The sequence below is a fragment of the Magnolia sinica genome, chromosome 9 (genome assembly GCF_029962835.1).
Source record: "Magnolia sinica isolate HGM2019 chromosome 9, MsV1, whole genome shotgun sequence".
Classification (NCBI taxonomy): domain Eukaryota; kingdom Viridiplantae; phylum Streptophyta; class Magnoliopsida; order Magnoliales; family Magnoliaceae; genus Magnolia; species Magnolia sinica.
In genome coordinates, this window is record NC_080581.1 from 80,093,725 (window position 1) to 80,112,433 (window position 18,709).

The following is an 18,709-nucleotide window of genomic DNA, read 5'->3' on the forward strand; positions in this document are numbered from 1 at the left end:
CTGCACGCGCCCTCCACACAGCATCCGATGCAAAACCTGTCGAGTGTGCTGAATATCCAAGTGGTGTTTAAGGTGTTCTCCATCATGATATGACCTAGCTAAGAATCGGGTGGGTCCACCAGCAGTTTGCATTTGATGTACGTGTGGCTCACCTGATCGAGTTTATCTACCCCAAATTTTTTTTTGTCGTCTTTATGCACATTTTGAATGTCCAACACCTGAGCCAGGCTTGCCCTTGTTCTGCACATAGAGGTGCGAGTGGGCCCAGTGGATCTTCCATTTTTGTTCCTCTTGATAACCACCCCTAAATTGCAGTTCCACCCTATCTAAATTGGATTTGAAACGATTGAGATTGCTTCTCTGGGGGCTATTCTTTGATCGAATGGAGTGGGGCCTAAACACATTCACACTGACTTTGAATTGAATTATTGCAATTAGATTGAACATCCAAGTGCGACCCGTGTTGTTTTCCTCATGTGTTAGTTTCGGGGCCTTTCTTTCATGACCCTGTTAAGTACTTAATGTGCCGGAAGTTGATGAGTGTATGCAGGGAGCATTTTGCTATTTAGTGTTTAAATTCCATGCTCTACGTCTGGCTAATCTGACTATTCTTGCCCCTATTAATAATGGTCCATGGTTAACCATGTACCACCTGAGGTTTGTGATTATTACTATTATTATTTTTTTCTTTGGCACTTCATTTATGTGTATTTCGGTTTGGAAGACCATGCAAAAGACAGTTTTCTAGTATGGATCTGAATCCATATGTGGGCCCACATGTAGAGAATATGTGGATGTAGATTAGGTACTGCCCCTGCCTGGATTGATCCCTCTTGCTTTCGGGTGTCGGGAATTGATTGGGCAGTATACTGCTGTTAAAGATGAGCCCACAACATGTTTGAAAGTTGACAACATTCTGCTAACCAATCAAATCAATCCATGTGAGGGGCGGAGGAGGTTCCGTCCAGACAGGGCAGTACCCAATCTGGGTCTACTCTATAGTGTACCGAGTGTGAGATCAAAGTTGAACAGATGGTGAAAATAAGAATCATATTCTCATAAGCTATGAAGCAGTGTGGGGACTAAAGGTGAATCTGAGGAAAAAAATTATTATCATTGGTGTCGGGGCTGAAGGTGAATCTGAGGAAAAGTGTGATGGTTGGGGTAGGGGTTGATGGAAATCTGTTGGATATTTAGCATCCTTGCTGGGGTTTAAGCAGGGAAATTTAGAGGCTTGAGAAGCTACAGTGGGGGATTCTTTGGCAAAGTTGCAATGAGCAGAAGAAGTTTCATTTGGTTAATTGGACGGAAGTCCTGCTCTCTTTGCAAGTGATGATGGAGCTTCCATTTGGAGAGGCTCTTTGGAACATGAATCGTTGCTGAAAAATATGGCCTGGAAAATGGATGATGGGAATCCATACTTCAACAGAAGAGGCAACAAGTTAGAAATATGGTGGGCCATTTGCAAGATGGGGACGATAATCAGGTAAGGGTTGTTGTGCTCAGGGTACAGACCGGATTCAAGCTTTAATGTAGTGTATATACATAAATGGGTAGGCAGTGTCGAGCTTTCATACGGGCCTTTTTTAGAGTGACTTTGCAGTGTGAAGCGCTGGTGAAAGAAATTCTCAAAGAAGAAGAAATTCCAATTCTCATTAATCTTTCTGATTCTTAAGGTCTGGAGACCAAATCCTAAGCTGTGTCATGTTCGCGCTTGTTCGCACTATCTTTCATTTGGCGCACATGCCAACCCTTACCTCTTATGTTTGGAAAAATCCTCACAGTTAATTAGAGAGGTGTTATTTGATTGATTCGGAACCAGTTCCCGCGAGCGCAGATCAAGATTGAAGGCCTTAGTTGCAAGTTAATGCACTGGATTAGAGGCTAGTGTTTTCGTTTAATTTTCAGGAAATCAGTGCCTTAGCCGTTGGGCTAAACATTTCACTTGCCCACTCAAATGGGGTTTGCTGATTCTGCTCTCTACAATTTAGCCGAGGGCCCATTTGGATGCACCTTCAAAACCAGTTTGAGGCCTAAACCTGTTTTGTGCCAAACCAGTGTGGTGCATTGGATGCACTTTGCAGATCCTGTCTAATCCCCCACTCAATGAAATAAGCATTTAGAAACCCCCTTTCGGAAAACCAATGAATGAAAAAAGCAAGCTTGAAAATCCCTTTTCCAGAACCTCTTTTGGCGAAAGTGCCTCCAAACGGCCCCTAAGGTGCACTTCACCACGTCTTTTGCTTAGGGGATTCCATTTCTCTTCTTGAAAGTTGGCATCCCATCCCCATTGTTCCCAGTGGCATGGTCCACCTGAGTTGTGGAGCTGGATATATTTTCCCTCATTGCCTGGAATCAAGGATAGATCTCAATGGTTAAGAGTGGGTTTTACATATACAAATGGCAGGTCTCATAGAGCTTCAGTGTTTTAAGTGCATAAAACAAGTCGTGTAGACGATTCCGGTCCATAAAAATGAAATATTTGATTAATGGGTTCGACTTGAAAACTATGGTTTTGATGTCTGCATCAAAATAATCCTGAATGTTATATATGTGACCCATGCTCTAATGCATGGGTATTAGACAAGCCAGCATAGCTAAACCAATAGATGTAAATGCAACTGAGGTAGGCAGGCGGCCCATGTCCTTGCGCAAGAAGAGCCCTTGATAGATAGGCCAGTTGATGATGACCAACACCCCGCATAGAACAAACTGCAACACCAATGCCTCTGTATCTCCCACTTCATCACCCATGGCTACCCTCTTGATTCCACCAATTAGACAGAAGAGGTTCAACATCGCCAACGTCGCTAGGATAGTGAACATGGGAGAAGTGGACCCAAACTCCATGATCTCCTGTTCATACCTCTCGGCCACCTCATCGTCGGTTGACTTCGCTGTGATCGAAAATGCTGATTTGGCAAGCCCGGATAACCGGAGTGCGACATCGATGTTGGCAAAGAGGAATGCCGACGTCCTTCTGTAGAGCCAAATTCGTTGTTGGTTCCACCATGACTCGACTGTATCTCCCAACCATAGCCCCTCACCTAGGCTGTATGCGTGCTTTGCGACGGTCACATATGCAAAGGCTATGAACCATGGGCTTGAGATCTGAAGGGGGATGCAAATTTTCAACATGAACATCACATTCAATAGTAGTTTAACTCGACTTAATGTGTAGTCGAGTTGGGTTACCTTGAAGACTGGGATGAGTCTTTACTTGATTCGACTCTATATTAATAATTAAATTAATATTGTTTATAAACATTTCTAAATAGTTATATATAAATCAAATCTAAAAATAACGGAAGGACGTGAAAATACATGATTAGAGGTGTTGCTCTCCTTGAGGTCTTGGGTTTGAAACCCATCCCCTTTAGAGTCGACTTAGTGAGTTAACTCAATGAATCACACAGAGTCAAGGTCGAGTCAGGCTTAAAATTGTCCATGGTAGGACCTACTACATGGACAGTTTGGATAATATATAGATACTGAAACCAAGTGGGTTCCAGAAAAATATAATTGGAAAAAAGAACCATTCATCATGTTGATTGCACCTTTGTTCTTTCAATCTCTTTTAAAAATTCCCTTTTGATCAGATGATACCATCCTTTCAATGGCCATGGAAATCTACGGGCTGTATTGATTATATGGTGTAGAACGGGTTGTGGATTCGTTCATGGCTAAAATGGATTGAATAAAAGAAGACAAGAAGGATCGACATCATCACGTCTTTTCCTGCGTTAGTTGGTATTAGAGTAAGGTTTTTCTTCGGATCAATGGCTTCTAACGATAGATCGGGCACAATTCTATAGATAGTACTCTAGAAAATTATCCTTTAATAGTGATAGCTTTCGAAACGGTGTAGTGAGACAATCGACAAGTCACATAAGGGGTTTTTTTTTTTTTGGATAACTTTTTTAGTACACACCCATGTCAATATACACACTCCATGTTAGCCACCCCCACTAGGGATCGATACCAAGACCTTAAGTGTTGAAATGAGGTATCTCCACTTAGTCTGCTAGCTGAGCTATGGATCTGGGTGTAAGTCACATAAGGGTTGCAGGCTGCCATCAATCACATGACGGATGCCCTATGGCAATTGCGTGTTCGTGGCGATGATCCACTTTCGGTAAGCGCTCAAATTTACAATCGTGCTTATCACATGACGATGCCTCAACTGAAATGGTATGTGGGAAAAGCAGTGTAGCAGTGTCTCATGTGTTAGACATCCAAGGGGCGGTCACAAAACACTGGACTATACACTCCATTGCCGATCCTCGATGACCCTTATACACTTGGAAACCTTATACGATGCATTTTGGGTAATAAACCCAAGCAGTGGAACTTAACCTTGGCTCAGGTGGAATTCACATTCAATAACATGCTGAATTGCCCCACCCTAACAAGTCCTCATTTGAAATTGCATGCGGATGAGTGCCTCGACATACTCTTGATTTGGTTCTTTTGCTCAAACTTTTGGGCATGAGTGTTACCGCAAAACATATGGCGGACCGAATCATAAGTATACACACTAATGTTCCGGCCCAGTTGAAGGCATCCAACGACAAGTATAAAAAAGGACTGACACACATCGATGTTTGAAGGTATTCAATGTGAGTGACAACGTGATGTTTCATCTGTGCAAAGAAAGATTTCCAATTAGGACATACAATAAGTTGAAGTATAAGAAGTTTAGATCGGTACCTATCCTCCTAAGATCAATGACAATGCTTATGTTGTTGATCTTCTTGAAGACATGTATAACTCACACATGTTCAACATAGTGGACCATACGATTATTATTCACCAAATATAAAAAATTATTCAAGGATGAGTTATTTTGAAATGGAGGGAACTAATGTAGAACAGGTCATAGATTTGTTCATGGCTAAAATGGACCGAAAAAAAGAAGCCAAGAAAGATCCACCTCATCACGTCCTTCCCTGCCTCATTATACCACAAAAGTACCCGCTTACGCGATAGTAATGCTAGCCTATTTCTTATATTCGAGTATATATACTAGAAGAAACCAATGGTCTAGACACATTAAGGATTGAACATTGGTTTCGTGTACTATATCGGTCCTAGAACCTATAGCCTATGTATGCGTGCGTGTATGAAAAATTGTTTGAGAGAGAGAGAGAGAGAGAGTCGTACCTTTGGGAATAAGGACATGCCATTGAGAAGGGCAAGGGATGGGACCACAACATAACATAGTGTTGGGACGGCATTGAGAGCCCATGCATTGTAAGTAGCATAGCTCATTTGAAGTCCTAGCTTTATCTTGCCATGCCCTTGTATGAATGAACAATGCTTTGTGAGTAATATTTGAAGGTGTCCTTCTCCCCATCTCTTATTTTGCACCAATGATTGTAATAAGGTTGTAGGTGCAACACCCAAGAATGCTTTCCTTGTTGGGTTGAGATATATAGATTTCCACCCCCTACATTGAATTGCCAAGCCTGTTATCACATCCTCCACTGGACACCCATATTTCAATCCCATCTACACATTTCAAGTACACGAAAGCTCATGAGAGTGAGAGAGAGAGAGAGAGAGAGAGAGAGAGAGAGAGAGAGAGAGAGAGAGAGAGAGACCTCTTTTCCCCACTGAGTATTCTCTTCACAAGTGCAGCTTGCAAGACCTTTGGCTCTATCTTCCAACTCCATTGCACTTCCCTTTCCTCCCCCTTCCATTCCTTCTTTCCATTCCTCCTTGTATTCCTCACTATACTTCTTCCCACATAGACTCTCCCTCCTAAAAAAACATCCTGTCCCAATGTACAATGGCCCTCCATATCCATCAACACCGTGGTATTCCACCTACATAGCCAAGCCCATTTAATGATCCATCATTTTGATCATCATAACCATTGATTTAGTGGACCATTACCCATATGCAAAATGATCAGACTATGGTAATTAACCATCTGATCATAACCCCACAAAATGAATGGTTTACTCAATGATTGAACGACCGGATGGCCGAGATTGTCTGATCACTTTGATTTTGGATGTGGCTCACTAGAGAACTTTAATGATCAAATTTGTAATACTTACCTCGAAAAGTGTCGTGAGGGAATTACTATAAATATCATTCTTAGTGAGATTATCAAAGCATTGAGGGAATTGTACGTAAGCGATTTCATGACCCTTCTCTTCATCCATGAAAAAACACAATATATCTCTCACCGTTCCCGCATTGTTTGAGTACATGTCGCAGTCTACGGTCAGGATGATTGGCCCATTGCTTATGATCGACGACACCCGTATCTGCAAATTCAATCACGGTGATCATGATCAATGGTGAGGATCGTTGCGATATGTGGGCCCTACATGAGTTTCTATATGCGGACGCTCATGTGCACGAGAGCTTCCATGCACTTGCATACACACATGGATGTTTCTTCAGGTGGGCCCCACTGCATAGATGGCCTCCATGTAAAATAACGATGGCTGGTATAAGAAATTGTTGCCAGTGATAGATGTTTGGCCTGCCTGATGAATGAACTAGCATGGTCTCTAGCTAGGCCAAGTAATTTACTAGGTGGGCCCACCTTATGCATAGATCTGTTGTCCTGAATATGATACACGCTGTCCAGCCGAGTACAATTGCCCAGGGATTCTCCAAAACTCTCATGTATGTATGCCCAAAATGCCTAATGTCTGTCTGCACTATGGATGGAAATGGGCTGGGTCGGCCGGCAGCTTTAGGCCCAATCCAGTAAAAATTGATGGCCCAAAGGGGTCGATATGGGCCTATAAAGCCCAATTAATTAGAGCATGAGATCTGGGCCTAGGTCTGCAATATTTTATATAAAGATTTAACCAATACCAGATAAAAGGCCCATTTGCTATGTTGTTTGATGAGCTTGGACCTGTGGCCAAAGACCTAATTATTAAATGGGCCGGGCCCATGTCTTCTTTTCGGCCCAACTATTAATCGGGTCTGGATCACGCTGACCTTTGACCCTGCCTATTTTCACCATTAGTCTGCACGTGTTTCCACAAACAAGCATGTAAAGATTACCAATGCATTCAAAGCACCAGCTTTGAAGTTGTGGGGATGTTGAGGTCTCTTCTCACGTGCCATGTACACGAGTGTTGGCAATGTCGATCCTTCAGTATCCACAGCATTCGGGTCCCTCCCATCAATTAATATCTGTATATATTATTAGAGAGATCAATAAATAATTAGATGGTGGTGACTCACTCACTCATACTACGGTACATATGTACGTCCATCCAGACCGTTCAAATTGTACAATCCATTGTGGATGGAGCATACCCTGAAAATCATACAGCTGAACCAAATTGTACCATCGAACAGGTAACTATAAAATGTGACGGTTAGAAATAATATTCTCAACTTTGGAAATTCAATGCCCAAAAGCAAATATTTTAGCTCGTTTGCTTATATATTTTAGATTACTTCATTCAAACCCGTGATCTCATGCTCTGGATCACTATAGTGGGTTGAGTCACCAATATTTTAGAAATGCTGAAAAACGATTACTTACAGTGTTAATGCCAAAGGAAGGTCTTTTTATTTTATTTTTTATTTTTATTTTTTACATCTTAACCCCCACTTTGGGTTATGCACGAAAATAACTTCAAACTATTTTCATAAAACTGCCTCTCTTTTTAATATACTTACACTTAATCACCTGTGTCAACTTTGATGGATGGACGGTTTTAAAAAGTGGTTGATAGGTGTAAAAATTATATTTTTACACTTGATTTTACATTTACCTCCTCACTATTTCCTTTTCCGTATCCAACTTAGTTTTACATTTGCCTTACTTTTGGGCCTACTCCTTGGTATGAGCTATCATATATGAGACTAATCGCAGGTGGTCCAAAAGGTGGGCATTCTATGAAAATAGTTTAAAAGTATAATGTTTCTCATCTATGGTCTAAAAGATAAGTGGTTATTTGAAAAAGTTCCTTGAAAAAAAAAGAAGAAAGAAGTAGGAAAATGAGAAGTGATCTAGATGCTTTCTGTAGTACTTAAAAGTTATAGTGCCCTAGCTGGATCCGGACACTTGAACTCCTTGATTGATGGATTTGGACTGTTTATCATAGAGGCTGGATCCTCAGTTTGCGTCAAAGTAGGAAAATCGTGGTTGTTGCAATTTAATTGGACCATATTATTACACACTGCATTTAATACTGTATTGCTGATTGTCAGGGACCAATGACAATATAGGAAAGCAGGAAAGTTATGTTTGACACAAATAGAGGATCTTTACTCTTTATCATGACCATCACATAATTCATGAGTTGTCGCTGAAAGATGTTGCCATAACAGTAACTTATGGTACTCTTAAGGGAACTGGATCACTTTCCTTTAAAAAGAGAAGTTGATACTCTGCCAGCAGATGATGCTTGATACTCAGGCAGTTTAAAGTTGTATGCCGGCATTAGATGAGTTGAAGAAATGATTACATACAGCCAGTCAACATGTCACATGTGTAGAGTATCCAATTCCAATTTGTGGAGATGGCCCAGACCATGATGATCAGGCGATGTGAAAATTAGGTCAATCCACTCATATAGTGGAACACAACATTAAAAAAAAATGGATTGTATGATCAGTGCGCTTTTGTGGCCCACCAAATGACTGGCTCTGCCTGATTTTCATATGAAGTAAATATCATGTTGTGGCCCATCTTTTGCATGGACTAAGTGCTCTACACCCGAAGCATATTGACAAGAAAGAATAGTTGCATCCCTTGCTTGCTGGCCGCTTCAAAGACGTTGTGCGCTAGCTTTCGTTTTTTCAGTATGACTTCCAAGTTTATTAATAAAATTTCTTCTAATAAAAGGATCATATGTAATGATTTCTGTTTCAAGCTTAGAGTGAAAACAATGGCATTTTTCCTATTTTAATAAAATGGAATTAAAGATTTACCTGAACAATGGCTTGATGGTTGCGAGAATTTACTACCGATTGCCACTCAGCAAAACCTTTGTGCTCGGCTCGGATTTCTCCTGGGATGCGGCCCAACTTAGCTGCAGTGTTGATCCGATTCGCCATTTCTTCGTACAATTTCTATGAAAACCAAACAAATGTATTTTGAAATTTTTATAGAGCATGGATTTGAGAGGAATTAGAGTTTCATGCTCCATGATAAGTCGATCTAATGTCTTGATGGCATTACTTCAATGACAAATGCCCAAAAATTCTCCTAAATTTAAAAGATCAACGCATTTAAAATACAAAACTGTTTAGAAGGATTGGTTATCTTTGGAAAGAGAAATACTTTAATACTTTTAATACTTTGATAGAGTGTGATGATGGATGATATAGGCAATTCATAATTTATGAGAAATCGCATACATGCCATGAATAAATTCAAAATAATCATTCAAATTATGCCCGCGGTTTAGATGTATCATGAAAAAAGATATTATTGTTATATGGTAATCCATTTATTAGATTGCTAGGCATTTACTGGACAATAAAAAATAAAAGCCATCCAATGGTCTTATTTCAAATGGTAAGTGTACATAAATCAGAGGTTACGATAGTTTAACCAGTCCAATTTTCAAACTGTAGCTTAGGGATAAATTGTTCCATAATTTACTCACTTTAATTTGAATTAATACATGCAATTATATCATTTCTATACACAACCAGGGTATCAAATAACTCCCATTCTACAAAAAGGTAGAACTTACTCTAGCAAATAAAAATAATAAGTTCTAAACATGCTTTATATGTGCTAAATGTTAGAAAAATGTTGGATATATTGAAAAATAAAAAAAAAGTTAAATTATATTGTTTCACTAGGTTGAATCACGTAAAAATATATGTTGTCTTTAAAGCGTGATTCGTCTCCTTATCAATTGTTGATGGGTTACATGCAAATTGCTTCTAGGATAAGATAAGCCAGTCTGGATATGGTGTGCAGCAATCACGATGGGTCCACTTAGGAACAACTCAATGCAACAGATCTTTTGATAGAATCAAACAGTGAATGTGATTACAATATTATATTAAGGAAATGCTATCCGGAGAATCTGATAGAAATTGAGAGATTTGTGTTCGAGATGATTGAATTTGGACGAGAATGGTCCAGTTTATATAAGCACCAGGGAGTGAACTATTGCTAGGTGGCCATCAATGGTTTAGAATGTTTGAATAATGTTTCTCACCGTTGATCATTAATTTCAGCAGTTTCTGGTCGTCAGATCGGAAGATCTGACTGCTGGATCATCATGACTCGTCCATTTTCGAATTGTTGTGGCTTTCAAGGCATCTAGCCGTTTTCAGAAACGGTTGACCACTTCAAAAGTGCAAAGTACGCCAACTAGCGTCACCACAACCACATTGCCCAAGCTCATGCCCGTCCCCGTGCCTGAGCCCAAGCGCCCGTGCGTGCTTGTGTTCCAGTGCATACATGCAACTAGGGCGTCTCCATCTCCAAATCTCCAAGTAAGAATACTACACACACATCCACATATATACCCCAAAACTCCTCCTATCATTTCCAATGTGGGACAAAAGTACACAACGCATTTTCTATTTAAAATTCCTAAAAATCGTTTTGGTGGAAAAATTCTAAAATTTTGAATTATTTTTTCAAAAACCACAAATTAATTTCAACACTAAATGTTTTACACATTTGACCATTCACATTCAAGCACCCCAGATGTGCCACCATCAATATTCAAGAGTCCAATAGGTGTCGCATGTGACAATGTGTGCATATACTATATGTGTTGCATACTGTTGGGTTTCAATTTGAACACAATCTCAAGTGTACTATATGGCCAAGATTTGATAGTAGTATGCGAGTATGTATGTGTCAGGCATGCTAGAGTCGTAAACCACTTAGGTTAAACCAAATGCTTTGTGACCTCGAGTGTCGAAATAGTTGGATTAATACCAGATTTGTAGAGATTGGCCTCACTGCTCAACCATCAATAGAAAAATAATTATGCGATTTGTGAAAGAGAGAGTTAATCATTCAAATGGGTTCCTTTTTCATTGGAAGCAAAGACTTTGTATTACAATGGTGATAGTTTTGCGGCATTTATCGACAAAATAAACTATTAAAGAAAAGTAGGAAATATAAAGCCTAGTGCTAATTTTATTGAACAGAATAATAGTACATTATAATCGACCAAAAAAAAAATAAAGCAGAAAAAATTATTGACGACAATTTGAGTGGGCAAAGTAGCCGTGGGTGGTTGACAATCCTGTAGACTTGGGACGGTTGTATAACTTGAACGGTCATGATATGATCATGGTTCGGCTAGCAAATAGTGGCTCGGGAATTACTAAGGACTTGGGGATGTATGATCTAACGACGAGGTCATGAATGGAGCTAATTAAATGAATTCCAACTTGGTGCAGTGATGCGCTAGTTGGACAAAAGTGGAGAGTCTAAACTAAGCTATATTAATTAATCTGAATTTGTTGCCGCATTTCACTGGATAAAAGTGGAGATGTTAAACTAGGTTAAGTTAATCTAAGATAAATTTCTATGTTAAACAAAAGATTTGATAAATAACATTAACCTAAATATGAAATTTATTTGATTGGATTTATGAGTGCACATTGCTTTTTATTCTTGATTACTTTTATAAACCTGGATTAGGCAGTAGCCTCATGTATGATCCCTTAGCTTTCGGGATTGATCGGTTAAATATCGGTTAGTATTGTCATATTTACTCATATTGTTGTATGATCCCTTAGCCATAGGCTAATACACTTTTATTTTAAGATAAGGCTAGTTAACCATTATATTGTCGTATTTACTCATATTTTTTTTTTCTTACTATTTTCTTTTATTAGTGCATCACTTAGCTACCTGTGGATATCTGTGGCAAATTAAATCTTAACACGTGTCATTGGGTATCTTATGTTGGATAACGCGTGATATTTAGAAATTGTTACAGCTTGTATCTTTTAGCCACCTTTCACTAGAAGAACGACAGCTTCTACGGTTTTAGTCATGCATCTGTTTCTAAATGATATAGCATTCTGTTGGATGACAGGCATCTTTAGTAGAGGTAGGGGTGTACATCGGGCCGAACCGAGTCGAATTGGGCTCAACCCGGCCTGGCCCGGTCACCAGCCAAACCTGGCTTGGCTCGGTCACCAGGCCAACATGTCCAGCCCGAACTCGGCCCGGTCAACAATTAGGCGAGTTCGGGTCTGATCAGGCGAGTTCGGGCCAGTTTCGAACCTTACAACAAGTTCATAAGTCGGGCACCGTTCTCACTTCTCTGTCTCAAACGGTTAGGGTAAGGATTTAGGATATATATATATATATATATATATATATATATATATATATATATATATATATATATATATATATATATATATATAAACGACCGAGTCGGGTCGGATCGGGCCAAGTCGGGCCAGGTCGAGTCGGGTTTCGGACCCCGGACCGAACTCAGTTCCGGGTCAGGCCGAGTCGAGCGAGTTAACCGGGCTAGCCCGGTTCGTGTACAACCCTAAGTAGAGGTGACCTTCTAATCTTTATAATATTTTTACTATGTTTCGTGATTATTATTATGTTTGATTTTCCAAATTCAGGATAAATGCCCTATGAATAATGAATTATTACAATTTCACCTGTTTGATAATACGAAGGTATTCCTGCTTTGAAAAACAGTCTAATGACTGTCATAGAGAAAGTAGGGGCACTTTTGGACGCGGGTTAGATACTGACAAGGTCAGTAACTAAATGGCTACTGAAGTGACGTCACCAAGCTATGTAGACCCCACCATGATGCATGTGTTGTATCTATACCATCCAACCATTTGGAGAAATCCTTTTATGGCATTAGAAAAGGAAGTAGATAGATCTAAAGTTAAAGTGGACCCACCATAGAAAACCGTGGGAGCAGTCACAATCACCGTTGAAACATTTATATGGTCCACCATGATGTATTTTTCAGATCCAACCTATTTCATAAGTTAACATAGAGATAGATGAAGTGAAAACAAAAATATCAACTTGATTGGAAACTTCATGGCCCCAAGAAGTTTTAAACGGTGGATGTTACGCCACTGTTCCCACTATTTTCTATGGTGGGGTCCACTTGAACTTTAGATCTATTTCATTCTTTTTTTTTGTTCCATAAAAACGGTATGGATACAACACATGCATCTTGGTGGGGTCCACATAGCTTGGTGACGTCACTTAAGTAGCAATTTGGCTATTGAACTTTTCGTCTAATCGAGGTCCATATATTTGGCAACATCCTTGATTTTAGTGCTTGTAAGAATCTAATCCGCGTCCCATATATTAGGCAGCATCCTTGATTTTAGTGCTTGTCATATGTAATCCGCATCCCATATATTTGGTAGCATCCTTGATTTTAGTGTTTATTGGTATCTAATCCGCCACCCAAACATACGGCAGCATTCTTGATTTTAGTGCTTGCCAGTATCTAATCCGTGTCCCATATATTTGGCAGCATCCTTGATTTTAGTGTTGAAAAAAGGTAGGAGTCACGTCATGTTAATCATCTAGGGAAATAATTATTGTCCAGTGCATTTACATTTACTTAAGAAAATCAAACACGCCCTAAGTGAGCGTGAAGTTAGCCGGCATATTATTCACCGGAGCTGGCAGTTACCAATCGAGTGTTTGACAAACGAGAAATAAAATAATTGGTCAGAATGAATTAACTAGCCTACAGGGACAATACAGCCTCTCTCATATGCAACTTTGCTTGATTTAAAACACCAGATGTCAGACAATTCAATTAACTCATCAAAACCGTCCATAAGGTACATCACACATCCATTCCTTACCATTAAAAGAAATGGACACACATTGGACAATTCTAACCCTTTGACGTATGGTCACCTAGTGAGGATGCATGATGTATGTGATAACATGTTGGGGAATGGATGTATGTGAGAAATTCGTACATAGCTAGCCGATGTATGTGATCATTTCTCCATCCCTAAAGTGGACCACGGTCCGAAAGCCACATGTATGGCCTGATTAATGCCAACATTTAATTTGAACCACCCATTTGAAGGCCACCAATTGAACACTAACAATGGCCATATCCATAAATTTTTGGGCTACGATCGATCCACGTTGGAGCGGACAATTTGGATGGTCTGGATTGATCTACGTTTGCGGTTAATAAACAATGTAGAAGATATATTACCTTGGTTGACAGCCATTCGTTGGCGTGCTCAGGATCATGCGGCTCAGATGTTGTGCCAAAATAGACGGCCGGTGATGTTGAGTCCACCTTGAATTTCCTGCAAAATGGGATCCAATGCTTCGCAAAGCGGGACGCCTCTAGTAGAGCGTGGAATGTCAGATCTGACCCACCATCATCGGAGAGGTAGACGCTCAGCTTCTCCGGTGGGTAATCGTAGGCCATGACTGAAAGAACGGTGTTGATCACGAGTGTGGGTGGTTCTATTATAGGGTCCGCGGTGCACACGAAAATATCCACCCTCGGCAATTCATCTTCGTATCTGCACCGTTAAAATTTTTTATTTTTAAAAGAAAGAGATAAATTAAGAGGACAAAAATGGAATCTTATACCATCTACGTGAAAGGCCTCTTTAAAGCCGTCTGATCACAAGAATCACGGTTTTGATCGGACGGCTGTATGAAGTGGCCTTGTATGGCATCATTCTCCTTGTAGAGTCGTCTGATCACAAGAATCACGGTTCCTTAGAAGGATGTGACTCATGATCAATGTACGCGGCACAAGTTTAGAGCAATTGAGACCGTCCAAAACATATCGATCAGACAATCTCAACTGAGGCCAATCGTTCAGTAATCCAAAACATTGATACGGTGGGATCCACTGTTAATTGCCCATTACTAAAAAATATACTATCTTGGAAGATCCTAGCCGCGTATTTGTCACCTGGTTGCACGAGTGAATAATCGAGACCATCCACATTTCGTACCTTACTCAAAAGAATGATGTAATATATATCAATCACATGGGGGCCCACCAACATTGTGAATTCTGGCCATTGGCGCTTCATTTAAAAAAAAAAAAAAAAAAAAACTTGGTACTGGGGGTTACTTTGTCTAATGTGAGGGAAAAAGACTTCACGTGCATGAAATCTGTGCCGTCCATCAGAATGTTTTGGATGCCGCTCATTCTTATCCTTTTCATTTATCCTCGTGAGTACACTAGATAAACGGTTGGATTACCCTAAACAGCATCTGAATGTTTCTAAGGTGTGTGTCCTCATCAACATTGTTCCTTTCAAACGGACCCATATGAGGTGCAGAGCAGGTTGAATCCTGTCCTCATGAGCTAACATCAATGGAAGGACCTGATGGACGGAGTGGATGTAACACTCAGAATGTATCTCTGCCAGAGAGGATGTGTGGCCTCTCTGCCTAAAACAAAGTACTATCCCCCATATCAGCTTGATGGATATATTCTGCATCCATGCCGTCCATCCGTTTTTTCAGATCATTTTAGGGCATTATTATAAAAATGAAGAAGATTCAATTATCATGTGGACCATACCGTAGGAAAGAGTGGTGATTGACCATTAAAAGGCCAAAAAAGTTTTGAATCAAACTGATATTTGTCTTTTCCCTTCATCTAGGATTACGTGATCTTATCAACAGATTGGATGGAAAATAAACACTACTGAAACATTAAGGTGCACCCTAATGGTAGGGTGTTCAATCAGCACTGTTTCCTATGGTATGCTGCACCTGATAATTGGATCCGCTTAATTTTTTTGTGTAATGCCTTAAAATGATCTGTAAAAATGGATGGACGGTATGGATACAAAATACATACATCAAAGTGGGCCCCACGGTAAGGGCCGCACTGTTTCGCTTTAGTCCAGGGTCTCACCTAATCCGCTCCCCTCCCATGTGGTGCGGAGATGATATGACGATCGCATCCATCCATCTTTTGGGTGTGTATGTAGCTGCTTTCCCAAACTCCCATCATCTGACAATCAAAATACATAGATTATATATTTTGATTGTCAGATGGTAGGAGTTCTGATTGAGTGGATAAACTTTTATAGCAAACCTTTTCTAATCTATATATGGCTGGGATGATCAAATCAGTCCTTGATTTCCATGATCAAATCAGATGACGATTGTGACCAATTCATTTATCCACTCAATCTTGACCATCCATTTTCCATGCTACTGGTCAAATGCTTAAGAGAATAGGTGGTTCAAGTTGATTATTGGGCATCATTTAAAAGGTTTAGAGCCGTCGATCATGTCCCATGAGTGTATGTATACATATATATATATTTTGTGTATATACCGATATAAATACATACACACATACATGGACGTATGTGTAAGATTCATGTATGCATGATAGGTGTTTATTGAGCATGAGTAGACCGGTACATACCTGCTAGAGAGCCTTTCTTTGAAGGTAGAACGATAGGTAGGCCTCAAACGTACTGATTGAGTGAAAATCCAATAGATTCCAAACCAAATCTCAGCTCCAAATATGCCAAACCATGCCCATCTCAACCCTTCTTTTGGAACATGAGTTGCTCTGTACATCCAAGTCATACAAACGCCTACAAATACCGAAATTGCATAAATCTTAAATGCAATCCTACCTTTTGCTTCCTGAGTTTCGAAGAGAGGTGCATATCCTTCTTTTCCCATCCTCTCTCTCTCTCTCTCTTTCTCTCTCTCTCTCTCTCTCTCTCGGGGGTATGTCTAGATAATCATTCCATCACATATGGAAAAAGTAGACGGAAATGATCAGGTGGGGCCAGGGAATCTGGTAGATCCAGGGAATATGGTAGATTCATCTTACAACATGACACGTGGAAAATAATACGCCAAGCAAGTCTACTGTAGCATGGATGGGTTGTTTCTCAGAAGTCGCATCCACATCTGATTTCTAGCCATTGGATTGATGGTGAAAGTAGGAATAGTTAATGGTTAAATATTCAACGGGAAATATTGAAGAAAAGTGATCAGTCTAAATAGGAATTATCTAATGGGTTTCAATTTTAAATAGATAAATTTACAAAAATAAAATAAAAAATCTAAGCAATATAAATTTTACACTGGATAAAAACATTTTCAATAAGCTACCTCATTAATTTAATTAATTATCAATCCAATAATTTCCTTAACATTTCTGTTAGTAATGGCCGCTATACAACCAAATAAGTTAATTGCATGGGTAGGCCCCACAGTTGATGTTCATGTGAAATCCATTCTAACCGACTAGTACTACTTCACCCATGTTAGGCTTAGGACCTAAAACTCAGCCAAAATGATTAGAAACAGTGTATATAGGCAAGCTTATCATCTAAACTGCTTCTCTCATTTGAATCAAAGATGGGCCTGAGTTTTAAATACCATGCCTAAGTTTTGGTACGGCATCTAATAACTGGAATGGGTTTTATATGATTATTACGGTGTACCCTACAAAAATCAATAGTGGACATCTCTTGCCCAACTATTTCCTGGTGTGGCTCACTTGAATCGCTGGTTAGCTTATTTATTTATCTTTTTAACTTTGTGCAAGTGTTGATCTCTGACTATGAAACCGACTGTGATGTATTTGTCTTATATCATGTCATCCATCGGTTTCACCAGCTTTTTCCAAGGCGCGAGTCTAAATATATGGCAGATCCAAATCTCAAATAAACCATGCCATAGAAAACTAGTGATTGAATACCTACCATTAAAATCTTCTTAGGGACCAAGCTGATATTTGCATGGTCCATTAGAAGTTTTTAGTGGTCATTCACCACTGTTTCCTATCGGATGGTTCACCTGAGATTTGGATCTATTACGTTGCATTTTCGAACTTGTACCCTAAAATGAGCTAATAAAATAGATCGACGGTGTAGATATAAGACATTTACATCAAGTGGGGCCCAACATCAAGATCCAACGACCTTGGTGGTTTTGGGAATCCACCGAAGCCTCGTCCTCTACTGGGGACCGGTCCTTGTCAGATTGCTACTGATTAGATGGCCGCCGGGTTGTATAGTGATGTGCTCACCACCCTTTACCGTAAAACGGTGGGCCCCACAGTCTTCACACTATGGTTAAAAAATGAGATATATCCCATTCTCAGGTGGACCACACAGTGTTGAATGAGTCTAGGCCATTAAAAACCTTCTGGGGGCATAAAAGTTTTGGATCAAGCTGATCTTTGTTTTTTCCATTCATCCAGGCCTATATGACCTTATCAATGGATTGGATGTCATTCATCTGGGCCTATATGACCTAATCAACAGATTGGACGTCAAATAAACAGTACAGTGGGCCTTAGGAGGATTTTAATGGTGGATATTCAATTACTATTTTTTTCCTGTGGTGTGGTCCACCTTAGATTTATATTCCTCTCATTTTTGGTATCAAGCCCTAAAATGATCTGTAAAAATGGATGAACGGAATGGATGAAACACATACATCATAGTGGGGCCCACAGAGACCACCAGCCACAGGGCTGGTGGCAGGGGGAGTAGCCAATCCGTTTCCATAGTAAAAGGCAGTGAGCGCCTCACTACAACGTCCGTGTCTGAATGGGAAAGAGAGCATCCAACAGTAAGCAGTGATGTCAATGTCATCAGGCATGTTATATCTGTACACGTGCCATACAGGCTAAGTATCCAGAACGTCCCTCTGTTGCACCCTACGTAGATAGGATGGATGAGAAAAATCGCATCACGCATATGACTCTAGGCAGAAAACCAATGATTTTATCACATGAAAGTTTAA

General features: G+C 39.9%; 1 protein-coding gene across 1 annotated transcript; it reads right to left on the minus strand.

Annotated features, from left to right (window-relative positions):
- Window positions 1-2,433: 2,433 nt before the first annotated feature.
- LOC131255814 (cellulose synthase-like protein E6) lies at window positions 2,434-16,667 on the minus strand. The gene is made up of 8 exons (XM_058256684.1): window positions 16,362-16,667; window positions 14,160-14,478; window positions 8,920-9,060; window positions 7,036-7,167; window positions 6,066-6,278; window positions 5,604-5,828; window positions 5,164-5,511; window positions 2,434-3,111 (listed from the first exon to the last, which is right to left on the minus strand). Exons 1-8 carry the CDS (start codon window positions 16,625-16,627, stop codon window positions 2,566-2,568), a joined length of 2,190 nt encoding a protein of 729 aa, XP_058112667.1. The 5' UTR covers window positions 16,628-16,667; the 3' UTR covers window positions 2,434-2,565.
- Between the last annotated feature and the right edge of the window lie 2,042 nt (window positions 16,668-18,709).